At 44.8% G+C, this 16,319-nt stretch overlaps 1 protein-coding gene across 2 annotated transcripts in view; it reads left to right on the top strand.

The window, feature by feature from the left end:
• Positions 1–6: 6 nt before the first annotated feature.
• The window catches only part of RAB31 (RAB31, member RAS oncogene family), a 57,511-nt gene continuing 41,198 nt past the window's right edge, over positions 7–16,319 (top strand). The window contains exon 1 of one of the 2 annotated variants that reach the window (XM_041399317.1): positions 7–113. In XM_041399317.1, coding sequence (XP_041255251.1) covers positions 75–113 — 39 coding nt within the window. In that variant the 5' untranslated portion in view covers positions 7–74. The remainder of the gene's footprint in view (positions 114–16,319) is intronic. The other variant, XM_041399318.1, reaches the window with a different exon arrangement.

Below are 16,319 nucleotides of genomic sequence, written 5' to 3'. Positions count from 1 at the left end.
CGGGGCTGGGCCGCCTCGGCGGGGCAGTGCGGAGCGGCGGCGCCGGGGATGCGGAGCGGCCGGGTCCCGGGCAGATGATGGCGATACGCGAGCTGAAAGTGTGTCTGCTTGGAGTGAGTAAGGGCGACCGGGGGGTCGCTTCCCCCTTCCTTTCCCCCCTCTCTCGCCTCGCAGGTGGGGGCTGTGGGAGCGGGGTGCTCCCGCAGCCGGGGAACGCTTCCAGCCTCGCTGTCCCGCTTCCCGGGGGGCGCCGCGTCTGGCGCTCCCGGGCGGGGCGGGGGGGCTCGGCCGCAGAAAATTCCACCACGCCGAAACTTGGCAGCCGCGCACCGGCCTCCGCGGGGCGGGGGGAGGCTCTGGGGCTTGTTGTTTTTCTCTTGTTTCTCAACTTTTTAAAAGTGAGGAGGGCGTAGCGGGCTGGGAGAGGTGGTCAGTGGCTCTCTTTTGGGGGGCTCCCCCAGCGCTCCCCAGCAGAGCCATCCCCCGGCGGCAGTGGTCCCGCGGAGGTCTCCCTTTGATGCCAGAACCCCGGAGGCACCTGGGGGGTGGGAGGGCGGGTTGCTGCCCACCCTGGGGCTCGCTGCCCGCCCTGGGGCTCGTCACAGGCGGCGGTGGCCTCGCCGAGCCCCGTTCCAGCGGTGGGGAGCCGCCCGGGGCCAGGCAGCAGCGCTGCCAGCCCGCCCCGGGACGCTGTGTCCGGCGGCTCCTGCTCCCGGGGCTCGGTCCCGTCTCACCGATGTGCTGCTCGGTGCTTTGTTTAGTTCCTTGCCTGGCTTTATTTAGCAGCGCTTCTTTGACTCGCCTCCTTACAGGAACGTCCTTTTTGCCATTCCTTTTTTTTTTTTTTTTTTTTTTTCTCGCTTTTTTGGCGAACTCGCGCGTGCGTTTCACATCTGGAGCAGCAATGTGCTGAGCTCTGCACTTTGGCTGAGCCTGCCCCTCTCTGCCCGGCACCGAGGGAGCTTCCCGGCAAAATGTGCCCACCAAGCTGGCACAAACACCGCCGCAGAGCAGAACCATTTCTCCTGACAGTAACCAGCAGAGCATCACTACTCCAGTACACAAGTTTCTTTTTAAAAGTCAAACATCCCAAATTACCCGGTGCAAGTGCGGCTGCTTTTAGGCCCACATCTCCATAAGCACTCAGTGAAGCTGGGTGAATGAAGGCGTTTTACAGTGAATTTGCTTTCATGCCATCCAAGTGAGTTGGACATTTGAAAACCAAACACAAATAGACGCTCCAGTTCTCTCTGATTTGTGTTGACACTTAGCCCAGCAGGAGTGGGTACCTTGCCCTGGAGTAGTTCTTGCCAGGATGCGGTGCCAGGGCACTGGAGAGTTCAACCCAAAGTATTTGGCAGTGACCATTCCTCCTTTCTTGGTTAGAATTCCTGCCTTCAACTTTTAAAATGGCATAGTGACAAAATAAATGTGGTTTGTACAAACATGAGGAGTCTGTGGTAGAATATGTGGATGTGTCTTTGCTTGTTTTCTTCTCCAGCAGAAAATGTTGTAATTTTATAGAGATGAAGTGTCTAGTGGTGTGAGATTCCACATGTGCATAATTTATTGATGTTTTGTAACATTAAAACTTTCTGGAGATTTTATAAGGCAGTTGTTTGCTTTTTTTTTTTTTTTTCTTTTAAGATAGGAAAAGAAACCTATAATGCAGCTCTGTGTTACTAGGAGTATGCAATTACTCTGAAGATTCATTAAAAGGATGGGGTGGCAGTGGTGGCACTTAGGGAGATGTGTCTGTAGTTATAGTAATTTAGTAATTAGTGATATGTTCCTTCCATTTTAGGAGGGCATAGTCATAGAAAACCTTTACTTCTGATCACAGACATCTCATTTACCATGGAGGTTGACGCTATTTTCCCAAAAGAGAGGAATCCTTCAGATGATGAATCCCCTCAAGAAGCTGACATTTCTAGGGCAAGGAAACTCCATACCTGTCTGTGTGAACAAATGGAGGCATTAATTGTCTGATTTGCTTGAAAGCTAGATGGCAACTCAAAAATACATTCTCAGATCTACCAAAAGAAATCTTGACAGCTGTTTTTTCCAGTAGGTCCTGGATCTGCATTGTATGTCATAGATCCCTTGATAATCAGTCAAGTCTGGCATGTCCTAGTCCCAAGACAAGTTCTTATACTTGTTAGAAATATGGATTGAATTGATTTGTAAATCCATATCCCTCTCCACTTCTGAACACCGCTCTAGACTGCACCTCTGGATCAGACAGGAGGATCACTGACAGTTTGGCTTCAAGCTGTGCAGGGGGCCTGGGCTTGGGCTATTTCTGCCTATTCAGAATTTCCCAATGGGAGAAAATTGCAGCTGGTGCAATGTTTGCAAACCCAGCTTCTCCACAAGCTCTGGAGCCCCATTTGGCTACAGAGTGTCCAGATGGGAAGATGATGAAGAGGAATAGAGAAACCAGAGCTGTGGTCCACACTGCCAGCCCTACAGGCCAGTGCAGTACTCCAGGGCCAGTGAGTGGCCTGGACCCATTGCACTAAAAATGGGGAGTAGGTTATTGGCTCCTGAATGTAACCCCTCATTGCCAGGAGGGAGCTTGGCCTCTAGTTTTTAGCATTAACCTAACAAACCAGGATTTGGATGTCTGCATTTCATTTCTTCCTCCTCCAGAGTATCTTGGAGTTTTAAAATTCTCTGTGGGTGTCATGGGAGTGATTTGGAGCAGCCAGGAGTAGTGCACTGCAAGATGATGGTTATGGGATTTGTAGCTGTTGACGGAGACACGAGTGAGAGAAGGCCAAAGGGGAAATCTGGGGCAGCAGGAGGGTGGGAGTGAGTCAGTTTGGAAGGAAGGCTTTGTTGATTGCAGAGCTCTCTGAGAAGGGATGGTTCCAACTTGCCAGTGGGCGAGCAGGAGCAGGATGCCTGCCTAATTGTCCAGTGCCTCGCAGCCTCGGGTGTAGGAGGTACAGAGGTGCAGTTGAACAGCTCTCTTTAGTATGTTGCCATGCAAGTGTCCTCAAGCCTGCTCCTAAACTACTTCCTCCAGTAAATTATTGCTGCTGGGCAGTCAGGTATCTGCATGTGGAAGGTGTTCATCTTCCTGAGTGCAAATGCTTGAGCTCTGCTCCAAGTCCTGTCTTGTTACCCCTGACTCTTCCTGGTCTCTCAGTCCAGTTTGTTATTTGTTCCCAGCAATTGTCCCTGCATTAGATGCCACATGCTTCTGGGCCTGAGCAGGTTTTAGCTGCAGCTCAGTGTGTGTGGTGAAATGAAGTGTAGCTCTCATTTGATTTGTGTGGTGTTTCCATGTGGGCACCTTGTTGAGTGGCTGGAGGAGAGAGGAGTGTAGGGGAGCTGCTGTGTTCCTGAGCCGTGCTTCAGTGCTGAACTGTGGCTGGCTGTGCAGCTGCCAGTTTTCCTAATCTGTCTGTGGCTGCTCAGTGCCCTGTGCCTTAGCTCCCAACATTTTCTTTATGTGGGCTGGAGGAGCGATTTACAGCTCCCTGCCAAATCCTGACATAATTGCGTGTGGCAACCACAGAAGAGATTGCCAGGTTTACGACTGAGGCAAAGTTTCTTGTCTTTGTCACTTCCTGAGGAAACTTTGACAACTCTTCAGACTTTGGGAGATGGTTTGCTGACTGCCATCTAAAGTGACCTCCACTACTCCTTTCCTTCTGTTTTTGTTTATTACATTTTTGTGTTGTGACTGTGCATCACAGGACCAAAGGAGGTAGGATTGGAAGAGGCTCAGAGGTCATCCCTTGTCCCTAAAACCCTTCTTATTCCTTACATCTGTTTGTTTCCTCTGTCTTTAAAAACTCACCATCTTCTCCCTGGGCTTATGTCCCAGGGCTTAACTGCTTTTACTGTAGAAAGTTTTCCTGGACATAATGCCCACATCTTCTCTAGCTGACACTTTGTTTCTTCACCCTTCTGTTTGTGCCTTTGTTTTCTTGCTCATAAGAAGTCGCTTGCTGGCCTGCGTTCTGCTAGCATGAAAACGCTGTCTGAAGCTGGTGAGCCTGCATTTGTAAGAGGAGTGACATTTCCTCTGTGGAAATGACACTATGATACAGATGTATACACAGATCACTGGGAATCTTTTAGTTTGTGTCTAAAATGTTTGTCATAGTCAATGCTTTTATGGCCTACGTGTCCCAACACAAATAGGAAAGCTGCTGTTGAAAACAGAACGGCACCCCTGGCCGGGTTGAGCCAGTTAAGGAGCTTTCTTGTCACCAGGTATGTGCACGGTGGCCTCCATGGTAAGGAGAGCATCCTGCTGAGTACAGCGACACTGCACAGTGCAGAAGCCGCGGGTGCATCAACAGCTGCAGTGTTGTCACCTAAAACAGAGAGCAGAGCAAACAAAGGGAGTCATGAAAAGAGGAAAAAGTTACTGATGAAGTAAATGTGTGCCTTCTATAATTTTGTCCACAAAAGTATCTTGCCTGAGAGAAGAACAGAAACTGCCAAGCAATTTTTCCCCGTGTTAATGGTTCTTCATTACCTACTCATTCATTCTATTTTATTATGTAAACAAGTAGCTCTATAATGAGAGAAATTTTTGAGTTGTGACACATGGCTGTCTGTCTTGTGAAGTCACTGGTTTGAGGTGTCCATCATTTCAGCCTTTTCATCCAAGGAGCCCTTTGATCTGTATCTCTTTCCTAGTCAGTTATGTTTTTAAAACTGAACAGTGATTTTAAGTCCATGGAGAACTGAAAGACAGACACATGGTTAGCTGAGCTGCATGTACCTAATTTTCTTGGGAAATGTTTTTTTCTTGGTGTTCTTCTTTGGTGAAGAATACTCTGAAATACGCTCTTAATGTGAGCACACAGCACTTCCATATTCCATTGCCATGCTTTGCCAGTCAAAAGAAGTGTACAAGATACTGAAGGAGACTGGGACTGGTGATTTTGTTTTTATTGTTTGTCAATATTGCATAAAAATCCAGTTATGCACCAAGCAAGAAAATCCTGTTCCCTTGTATCAGTAAAAAAGTGCCTTCAGAAGCCTAAAGCAGCCTTTTCATATTATTTTATAAGACATTTAAATGTCTACAATCAGATTTTTTGCAATATATACATTAAATATGTAGGTAAACAATTTCTCACAGTTTGGAATTCAGAATTTCATGTTGATCTTGGCCCTTTTGCTTTCTTGATGTATCTACAGGACTTTTTTTCTTTACTGATTCTTCCAAGGGTATTGTGTGGGATTGCTTAGAAGAGTAGACTGGAACATCCTTCTAGGAAAAGGTGGTTGTGGAGGCCACACTCTGCTTTTGTTTCCAGTGGCCCAACCAAACTGGATTTCTGAAGAAGCAGAAGGAGGAATTTGAAGCAGATTTTAGTTTCAGTAGCAGCAAAGCCTCAAAGGGGAAGCTGGTTACTAACCATCTTCTGGGTAGCAAAAGAGTACCCCGTGGTTGGTGCTTGCTGCTGCACTTCATGGGCTCCCATTCGCTGATAACCAGCTCTGAGCTCCCATCCCACGCTTGTAACTTGCCTGTTGAATGAGTCCATGCAGTGGCTATCACCCAGATATCATATGCAGGCTGTAGTTTTACTGTCTCTCAAATTCCCTTTATATTTAGATTTCCCCAGCCCCTTGCTCTTTTTGATTTCTGGCCAAAAAATTGGGAAACTTCTGGGGAAAAAAAAAAAACCAAACCCAACATTCTTTCTTTCTGCCAAAATAAGGAAGTTGAATGGTGATAAACTCAATTTTTTTCACACAGTTGAGTGCAGTTTTAGCCCTACTCAGTGAAGTAATGTTGTGACAGACTATGTGAAGGAGGCAGAAACTTTGCATGCAAACAGTACATGGGGAAAAGAAAAACCCTCTCATTTCCATCAGATGGTTCCTTTTAACTAGCTTAAGTCAAGCCATATTAAAAGGCCATTTTAAATTTGCATTTAAAGTGTGTTTTCTGAAACTCTGGTTGATGGTAGGACTCGTTTCTAGGGTGATAATTTAATTTATTGGTAGGATGTGCTGCAGTTACAGTGCAGTTGAGCTGCCCATGGGCAAAGGCCTTTGAGTCTGCAGGGCTTTTGCCTGTGGTGGTGTTTATAAATTACAGTGCCGGTGCATTTTGCTTGTGTTGGGTTGTGTCTGAGCTGGGTGCAGTGTGGGTGCTACAGACTGCAAGTGCACATACAAGCTGGAGACACTTATTCTTGACCTATTCTGTCTAAAATTTCTCAAGCTAATTGCTTGTTGAGAGAAGCATTTACAGGGAGGCTGGAGCCATAACTCTGCTGCTCTTGCTCTTTTGCCTCCCTGCTGCTCCTTCTTGCAAATGCCATTTGCCCAGTCTTCAGGGCTGCTAGACCCTCCTGGGACTGCTATTAGTCATGGATTTCCTGGCCACATCTCTCTTCAGATAAGATCAGGACAGGCACTTTTTTTTTTTTTCTTTTCATTTCCTGTGCTGTGGTTTTGAGGGGAAGGGAGAGGGGCACGTTGAAGTGAACACAGCTGGCTTTAGCAGGTTTGCACTGTTGAAGAATGATAGAATGGTTTGAGTTGGAAGTGACCTTTAAGATCATCGGTTCCAACGCTGCTGCCATGAGCAGGGTCACCTTCCACTACAGCAGGCTGCTGTTGACCCCCCCTTTTCCACAGTTCAGGTGGAAAACTGAGTGCAGGGCAAGGAATTTCTTCTCAACTTTGGTGGCTCACCAGCCTCCACTGATGCGGGGGGCTGTTTTGGGAGCTGTGGTCTCCATCAAGAGGTCTGGAGCTTCCTCTGCTCATATTTTTCTCAAGGTGTTTCTGGGGCCAGCCAAGTGCTCCTCTAACACATGGTTAGAGATACCTTCCAAGAGGGTTGGGAAAGGAGGTTGGAAGCGTGGTAGAGTTGGTCTAGTCACAAGCTACCTACAAGTCTTACCTCCATCCAGTGCTAATCACACCTATGGGTTAGATCATCGTGCCAATGACTTGGATCATCCCGTGCCTTTTAGAGAGGGCAGAGCAAGCCTTCAGTGCTTTGCTCCTTGTCATGTTCCCCACTGCCTCCTGACTGTAGGCCAAGGGCAGCTGATGTGAATATAACTCTGCAGAAAGTGTCTGGAGCTGCCATGGGACACGTGCTTCCAAAGTAAACCAAAATAAAAGATGTTTTTATTCTTATAGAGTTGTTTTTCTTCTCACTACATACCTTGTAGAGGCTGGGTAGTGGTGTCAAGGTCAAGGTGAAAGGAAATTTTAAAAATTCCACCTCAGTTTGTAGGATGCCAGGAAAGGGACACATTTCAGTTTTCTTCTGAATCATCTTGTACACCCTTTCCGTGAATGCTCGCTTTGGAAGTTTTGAACACCACTGCCAAGAGACAAATCCGAACTTTAGAAAGCCGCCAGTGGAGGTGGATGGGAGGCCAGCTGGGAGCACAGCCTTGTGTAAGCACATGCCAGTGGTTGATTTACGGTCTCTGGCCTTGCAGGGCTGTGCTGAAAGCCGAACAACAGGCAGTGGAACAAACGCTTTTTATTTTTGCTGGGATATTTTTAAACAGAAATGCTGGTTAGTGCATGGGTTTTATATTTCTTGCAGGCGAGGGTAGAGAAGTTATGGTTTTTCACTTTTTGTTTTGGCCAGAGTATGTTCTTATTTGGGCAACATGTGGAAGTGCATGTGCATGAAATCCAGCCACTAAATACTTAGTGTCCCTGAGTTATTGTTTCCTCCTTTGTCAGCAGAGTGACAGGATGCTGCAGACGTCATTGGGTGTCCTTGTTGGACCCCTCAGGGAACTATAGTCCCTGCAGGGGACTATAAAAAACTGTGAATGATAAATACCAGGCTCTTACAGGAGTTCACCTACAGTCAGGGGCTCTCTGAAGCAGATTCTCCTTCCCTTTAAAGCCTGTATAGAGAGCCAAAATGAGTTACCAGAAATTCCAAAAGCAGGCTTAATTCTGAAAAAAAACCAAAAAACCTTAAGTGTTGATAGGATCTCATGGTTCACCAGCAAAGCTGTGCTTCTGGGTGACAGAACGTGTCTGAAGTCACTTGCATATCTTTCCGCGCTCACTGATTACCTATGGGATACAACTGGAATAGCTTTAACCTTCTCTAGCATATGCTTGTAATTGGTAACTGATAACTCATCTCCAGTGCTGATGTTGTGTCAATTCTCCAGATCTACCAATTTCTTTCTGTGAGGGAATTCAGTGGCAAGAAAGAATCCTTAGGTCAACATCTGGTGTGTGCCAGCAGAGAGAAGCCGTACTGGGAATCACCAGACTTGCCAAAGACTGATTGAAAAGAGCATTTCCTTGAATGTGGTCTGGTGCCACACCAAGGTTCAGCTTGACTCTTGAGACTTCCACTTTTAGCTACTTGATTTAAGGGGGTAAAAATATGTTATTGCTATGTAGTCAATAATTTAGGATTTAGAAGGATATTACAACTGAAATGTTGGAGGTGTTGATAAACATACAGTCACAATTTTCATTTTGAGCATCTTCTACTATCCATGGAAGCAAATACTAATTTTGTTTGCTTTAGGTAGTCTCTGTTAATAAATGCCCCTCAAACCACAAAAAAAAAAAAAAATGAACCTCTCACTGACTGATACACACCACTATAAGCCTGTAAGGGTGCACTTCCACTTTGGTGGATGAATCTCGCAGACTGATTAATTCCTGGAGGGATTTAGGAAATGAGAAAGGGAGTATGTTCTTTCTTGACTAGGAAGCTCATTATCTATATTTTTTTTTCCTTTTCCTTTGCATACTAAATATAAGTATTTAAGTGCCTATTTTAAGAATCATAATAGCAACACTTGAAATATACCTTCTTAAAGCTGATATGAGCAGGAAGCCTCCAACCACCTTTAGGCCAGAAGTTATTCATGGTGCATAGTCCATGCTGACTTCAAACTTTTCAATACTGTGTAGACAAGCTTTCTTTTAGGATATTAATTTTGTGAATGTGCTACAAACATGGAGTTTTTTTGTTACATTATCCCTTACATCAGCAGTTTTCTTTTTTGAATGTTGTTGCTCTTGTGGAAAATCCAACGAAAGCTGAACTTTGTTTTTGTCTTGGTTTGGTTAAATGTCAGAAAGGGAATTAAACCTCGTCTTCAAGTGTTATGACTCCAGCAGCAGAGTGTAGTTTATGGGAATAATCTTCAGAATCGATTGTTCTGTCTTAAACTGATGTGGGTTTTTTTCTGCCTTGGATATTTTTTGTTTATTTTTTTTTCCTGCAGAGTGTGCTTGAAAAGAATAAATGGGCATTAGACATACAGTTGGAGCATGTTTTTTGTGACAAAAATGGCAGCTGGATAAAACCAGATAATGTAAATTTGATTTGAAATTATGTTACTGAAACCCTAATTTGAGTAGCATCCTTAAGCATGTGCTTGATTTGGAGCATTAGGGTAATCCCTCTTCAGCAGAGCATCAGGGTGCATCCTTCAGCCTTTGCTGCATGGCTAAATTGAATCCCATGCTTAAAGCTCAGCATATGCTTCAATGCACAGCTGAATGCGCTGCTGTGTGGAGAACAAGAGAAAATGTTTAGGTCAATTAAGTATTTGAGATTACAATGCCTGTGAGTGATTCCTGTCATTTGACATTAAAGCCAGATAGAGTAGCTGAGATCCATCTATCTATGTACCTATCTTGTGGCCAGGTTTGTCTTCTCCCTTAGGCTGATGTGGAAAAAGGCAGAAAGAAAGCGAACCTTTGACACCATAAATCCAGATTTAAAGAGATTGTCTGAAGGAGAGTGGTTACCCTGCAGCCTAAAAAGTTCTTCAGGAATAGTTTACGACCAAAGAATGGTTTGGGTTGGAGGGGACCTTAAAGATCATCTCATTCCAGCCCTGCTGCAGGGACACGTTCCTGTAGACAGCATTGCTCAGGGCCTTGAACACTTGCAAGGATGTGCAGATCAGTAGAAAAAGGGGTGTAGAAGTTGGCATGGAGAAACAGAGGATAATGGAGGAGGAGGAGGTGGAGTACTGAAACTGTGAGACCAAGGCAGAACATGTTGGGAGCATTGTAGGGGGACTGCTGAGATGCAATGAGGAGCACAGAGGAGTAAAGCCAGCAGCAAGGGAAAGAGGAGCTGAGGATAATAAAACAGAAAGCTAGACAGAGCAAACCAACAAAAGGTAGTAGAAATAATAACATATGGTGGAAAAACCCTGCCAACCTCTCCCTTGGTTTTAGCCTTCAGTTTCCTTTTAAATTATTTTAAAGCCCTGACTTTGTCTTAGTGCTTTTTCGTTTGTGTTTCAAAACACTTTTGGCCAGTGGAGCCTCCAGAATTGTTGTTTGCATTGCTTTAAATTCAGCTGTATCTCTCAAACAGTCAAAAACACTGTCGCAGGTGTGACACAGGGAAGCTTTGGTGGGATCTCATTGGCCAGTTGGTGTGTCTCCCTCAATCCCTGTGCCTGTTGTTCTGCCATGTCTGGGATTTGTGGGAGCTTTGGAGTTAGTTCCTTGTAGTCCCAAACACTCAGGCTGTGGCACTGCAAGTGTTTAGTATCCAGACAGTCTGTCTTGAGGGTGACTCCTCAGTACCTTCTGTGTGGCTTTTGCTACTTTGGAGGGAAAGATGAAATGCACTCTTCTACCACTTTGTCCTTTGAGGAGATGTCCTTAAATGTACTAAACTTCATGGTTTAGCATTCCATTTGAGATGCTCCCAGCCTGTTTTCAGTTAAGATTTGCAAAGTCTTTACTCTTTTGACCATTTCTGGTTCCCAGATTTTGAGTAAAAATGAAAAAAAACATGACCAGGAGAATAAAAATTTCCTTCTGCAAGTCATTTGTAAATTAGATACTGATTTCCTAGTTATTTTTGTGATGGAGGGAAGAGTAAGAGCAACAAAACCTGGTTTTCCTTAAGGGCCTTTCCCTAAAAGGTTGAATTTCATGGCACGAGTGTTACCAGCTTTTAGAAGTTGCTGCATTTCGTTCCTGATGAAATCAATGGGAGGTGAACACATTCAAGAAGTCAACTGCTTAGGGGCTACACCTTGCACTGATAATTTCTCCCATTTATGAGCCTGTTTGGTGCAGATAGCTTTGGCTTTAGTAACTTCACAGCAGCACACAGTAAATCCACAGATAAAAAACTCAGCCCTGGGTTTTATTATACCATGCTTGCTGTTATCTCTTCTGTTTACTTGCATGGGTGATAGAGGGGAAACCACCAGGCGGGTCTTTATATGATGCTGTTTAAAATAAGTGGTGATTGCTGTCTTAGGGAAAACTTTTGCTGTCTTAGGGAAAACTCCAGACAACAGGTGGGATGAATACAAAATCACTACTAATTAAAGTTAATTAAACCTAACAGTTGGGTGAAACATTTCTTAACGCAGATTTAGGTAAACTTTCGATTGTCCATTTCCCATCCTGCACATAAATTCAGGACGTGTAAACCTCCTTTAGGCCTCTCCTTCATGTTGCCACCTAATGTCCACGTGGATGCATAATATCTATATGTAATTTGCAGTTAATTGTAAATAACAAATAAAGGCAAATTTCAGAAACACTCAACTTGTCCCCTTCCCCTGATACTCCCCGGAGAAGAGACTTGTTTTATTGTGTCTGGAATGTTGATGGAAGTGGCTTTCCAAAGACTGGCAAATTGTGAAAACAGCTTGCATAAAGAGTGTCCCCATAGCATCTGGGCGGATTTTAGGCTGCTGATAAAGGAGACCAGCTCACACCTTAGATGGTCACCAGCGGCTGCTGATTTTGCAGGTTGTTATATCAGCTGAAAGGAACTGATAAGCAGAGGCAGAGTTTCTGGCAATAATTCCAGGTACAAAATCCTTAGTTCCTGTCCCACCCTTGTGGTGTTTCCTTGACCCGCTCAAGGCTGATGGTGTCCAGCTGCCTTGGCCAGTAGAAACCAGTGGAAGAGTTATTTGCTTCTGGTTGTTGGTAGGTGACATACCCAGTACCAGGGCTCTGCTAATTTGGAGCAAAGATCCATGGCCATGAGGCTGGTTCCTGTTTGTTAGAGGAAGTGTGTGTTTTTATAGCTGCCCCCTGAAACTGCCTTCTTCCTCTCAGTTGCCTCTTGCTGTAAGGGAAAAGGGATTGGGCTTTCTTGTCTCCAGGACTGAAGTTTTCAACTAGTGTTTCAGTTGGAATTCATAATTTATGTGGCTTTTTTCTTCCTCTCTGGTATGAAATGCATTAACAGGTTGCAGGTGAGACGGTTACAAATTGGGAGGAGTATGTCTGAGCATTGAAGCAAATAGCACTTATTGAGCTTGGTTGGACAAATTTGAGGGTAATTGAGCCCTTTTACAGTTTTCCCAAGCAATTGCTGGACAATTTTTGTACTAGTGAAATAACAAGCTGAACACAAGAGCCATTTTGTCAAATTCTGTGGTTGATGGGCATATTGTTGCTTCTGTAAGAGCCACTGCCTTCATTTAATAAAAGAAAATTACTTGATGCTTGTTGGCAATCTGCAATGTGAAATTATAGTGTTTGGATTGGATTATCAGTTTCAGACTGGTTGGAAGATTTTTGATATCTTCTGTGTTGGGACAGGAATATAAATTATTTTGTTTTCATATTTACTAGGTGGCACTAACAAGCCTGTATTTCTAAATCATGACCCCTAATGATAGACTTTGACAATGAAAAGAGGTAGGGTGTTGGAGTATGAACAGCAACTTGTGTCAAACAGCAATTCAAGTCAAAGATTATCTCCTCATCATACCAGTATTTTGAAAGTTGCAGCTGTTACAATATATGTGGGGAAGGTTCACTTGGGAAAAGAATTTGGTTTGGAAAGAACTACACAGAATTTTTTTATCCCATTTTTTTTTCTGGCAAATTGTATTTGAAAACAACATTTGTCAGGATGCTGTTGCTTAATGTGTTTACTTAACTGTGAAAACCTCAGGTTATTTATGCATGTAGTCTGAAAACTAAATTTAGTTTCTGTGATCACTGCATTGCACAATGGTGATGAAGGATGTTTAACCAAATTGTTGTGCTGGTGTGTGTGCATATGGCCAATAGAGATAAAACCCCTGCAATCAATACTCATTATCACTGACAGTGTGAGGTACAGTGACTTGTCTCTTACTTCCCTTACCTAATTTTTCAACCTCAGGGACAATTACGAGGATTTCTAAGTAGATACTATTCACACATTTTTTACTGTATCTTTAAAGAGGAATTTCTCTGCAGGAGGAGTAGTACATCAAGTGGATTTTTGTGACTACATGTGTGTCTTGAGATAGAGCAGGTAGGAAAGGGATGGCAGCATGCAGATGTTAAAAAATCTCCCAAATTTGTCTAGAAAATGAACTCTGACCATTGGAATTGCCAAAATCCAGGTGTTACTATCAATAAAATTGCATAGGCATTGAAGCAGTACTTGCAGTTTTAAATTATTTTAGCTTTATTTAGCTCCTCCCTGTTTGAGGTTTGCCTTGCTGGAGTGATCTGTGAAGTTTGCTTTTAGTTTCTATTTTGTTGGTGTTGGGAGTGTGACCCATGGTAAACCAGGGCCCATTTCTCATCCTCACCTGAAAAATGAAGTGGTGAACATTGGAGAGGTTGTACTGAAGTGTCTGTAGTGGAGCTCAGGTGGAGAATCAGCAAGCTGACAGCAGGGAGATGTCATTAGGGTGAGCTGGGTGGTAGGAGAGCACGCCGTGGTTTGAGGTCCCCGAGGGAAGCTGTGGCTGCCCCATCCTTGCAAGTGTGCAGGAGCAGGCTGGTTGGGACTTTGAGCAACTTGATCTAGTGGAAGGTGTCCCTGTCCATGGCAAGGGGGATGGAAATAGATGATCTTTATGGTCCCTTTTGTCCCAAACCATTCAGTAATTCTATGATTCTGTAACATGCTTTATTGACACTTACCTGTCAGGGTGGGTTTAGTGGGTTTATCTTCTGGTCTGTGTTATACCATGGCCAGGAGGATTCTCTGATCCAGTGGTCAGTAAAAGGCAATTAGAGGTATGGTTCTTGTTCAGATGATATTGACTCCATGAAGTCCCACAAATATGGTCTCCTAAAACTTAACCCAAAAATTTCCCCTCTGCGGGATACAACACTGTTGATACTGTGCAGGTTTGGGTGGGGTTTTTATGGGTTTTGTGGGGTTTTTCCTTTCTTTGTTCATTAATACAATAAATTAATTGTGGGATAGGGACATTCCTTTGAAGCTGCCTTTACCACATTCACACTACCCATTGCCACACAGGTCTCCCCAGGGTGGTACCAGCAGTGGGAGATGCCTGTGATTCCAATGGAAGGTGCGCAGGCACTCTTCTTTCCCTCTCAGTCTGTCTCACCTTTCTAGATCTTGCACGTTCATCCTGCTGTCCTCTTTCCCTCCCTCCCCAGGCTCTAGGCTCCCAGCTCGCTCAGCAGCTGAGTCAGTGTCCCTTCCTCCTCCGCTGCAATGCCAGCATGGCCAAGTGGTGCCGGTTCCCTCGTCCCGCAGTCCCAGGAGTCACCAGGTGGAGCTGTTGCCCAGTGCAATGCCCTCCGTGCAGCGCCGCACAGCCCAGCCCTTGCAGAAGGCTCCCTGGTGTTAGGTTTTGTGATGGAGCTTGCTTTGGTGGGCAGCTGTGTCAGGTGGTGCCAGGGGTCTTGTTTCTTGCCACGGGTTCAGTCTTGAGTCAGTTTTATTGGTGCAAGGTTGTTTCCTGTGACTGAGCCAGCCTGTGCCTTGTACGACAGTGAGGTTCCCCAAAGGCTGCACTGCTTCTGCAGAGTTTGTGACCACCCTGTTGTACTCAAAAGCTGCTTCACTGTTGTGTGAGCATAAGCAAGTCTCATTAAGGATTTCCTCAGGCTTTGTACTGTTGGGTCCCCCATGCAATCCAGTGGGAGGGATTTTTGCGCATTCATTGGCATGTGCTGCTTTGAAGGAGATTTGTGTGTGTGTGACCTTTCAAAGATGCTTCTCTTTGTTCTCCTTTCATCCTCTCATCTTATTAGCCAGCCAGCTTGACCACCTTATACCACCTTATTTGCAGCTGGTTTTTACAGGGATCATGCTCCTACTTGAAACTGTAAAGGCAGTTCAAACCACGGAATTGAGCATCTTAAATGAATAGCCATTGCCCCCAAAAGCCACAGTCTGAGCTGAAGGAATGCAAATAAACACAAAGTTCCTTCTTCCTTTTCACCAGGCTAAGCAATTCTTTCTCCACAGCCGCCCATACCACATGCTGACAAGGGCATAAGAAATTGATTAAGATTCTGCTCTTTGATTTCAATTTAAAATCTCCCATTTCTCTTGGCAGCTCAGCTGCTGTTCTGAATTTGATAATTTGTGTGGAAACAGGAAGGAAAGGTGTAAGAAAAGACACAGAGAATTAGCTGGAAATTTGATATGGGGAAGCAGTTTCTAAATAATATTAGCAACAATCAAAGGCTGTTGTCTTTGCTGTCCATGCTCATGGTAGCATAGGACTGTGGTTAGATTGTTCTTTTTATAGTAAGATGCAGTGATTAAGCATGAACAGTGGAATTAGAATTGATAGATTTGGGTTTTGGGTTGGTTTTTGTTTGTTTGGTTGTTTTTTTTACCAGAGTAGGTGAGCTCTAAAAAGTGTGAAGCAGAGGTAGGTTGGCTGCAGTGTTGCTTTTATTCCTGAAGAATAGCTCTGTTGTCCCTTTCCCTCCACAGCCCCCTTTCTCACAAATCAAGATCGCTTTATATTCCTGTGTCAGCTTCATAGACAAAAGAGTTGGCAGGCTGTGGAAGAGCAGCACGATTTGCAAGTCCTGGAAGAGAGAATGTGCAGCAGACACGTGGAATACTTTGTCGGGCAATGAGTATCACTCCAGCCTGGGGCATGAACAGATCGAGAGCAGCCCTGCTGAGAGGGACCTGAGGATTCTGCTGGGTGAGAGGCTGGGCACGAGCTGTCAATGTGAGCTTGCAGCCCAGAAAGTCAAACACACTCTGGGCTGCATCAAAAGCAGCATGGCCAGCAGGGCAAGGGAAGGAATTCTGCCCCTCTGCTCTGCTCTGCTCTGGTGAGACCCCACCTGCAGTGCTGCATCCAGCTCTGGGGTCCTCAGCACAGGAAGGACATGGACATGTTGGAGAGAGTCCAGAGGAGGCCACCAAGATGATTAGAGGGATGGAGCATCTCTAGTACAACAAAAGGCTGAGACAATTGGAATTGTTCAGCAAAGAGAAGAGGAAGAGAAGAGGAAGAGAAGAGGAAGAGAAGAGAAGAGAAGAGAAGAGAAGAGAAGAGAAGAGAAGAGAAGAGACAAGAGAAGAGAAGAGAAGGCTTCTGGGTGACCTAATTGTGACCTTCCAGAACCTGAAAAGAGCCTACAACAAAAATATG

Source organism: Onychostruthus taczanowskii, unplaced genomic scaffold (genome assembly GCF_017590055.1).
Source record: "Onychostruthus taczanowskii isolate IOZ18803 unplaced genomic scaffold, ASM1759005v1 scaffold16, whole genome shotgun sequence".
Lineage (NCBI taxonomy): Eukaryota > Metazoa > Chordata > Aves > Passeriformes > Passeridae > Onychostruthus > Onychostruthus taczanowskii.
This window is presented reverse-complemented; position numbering and strand designations above follow the sequence as displayed.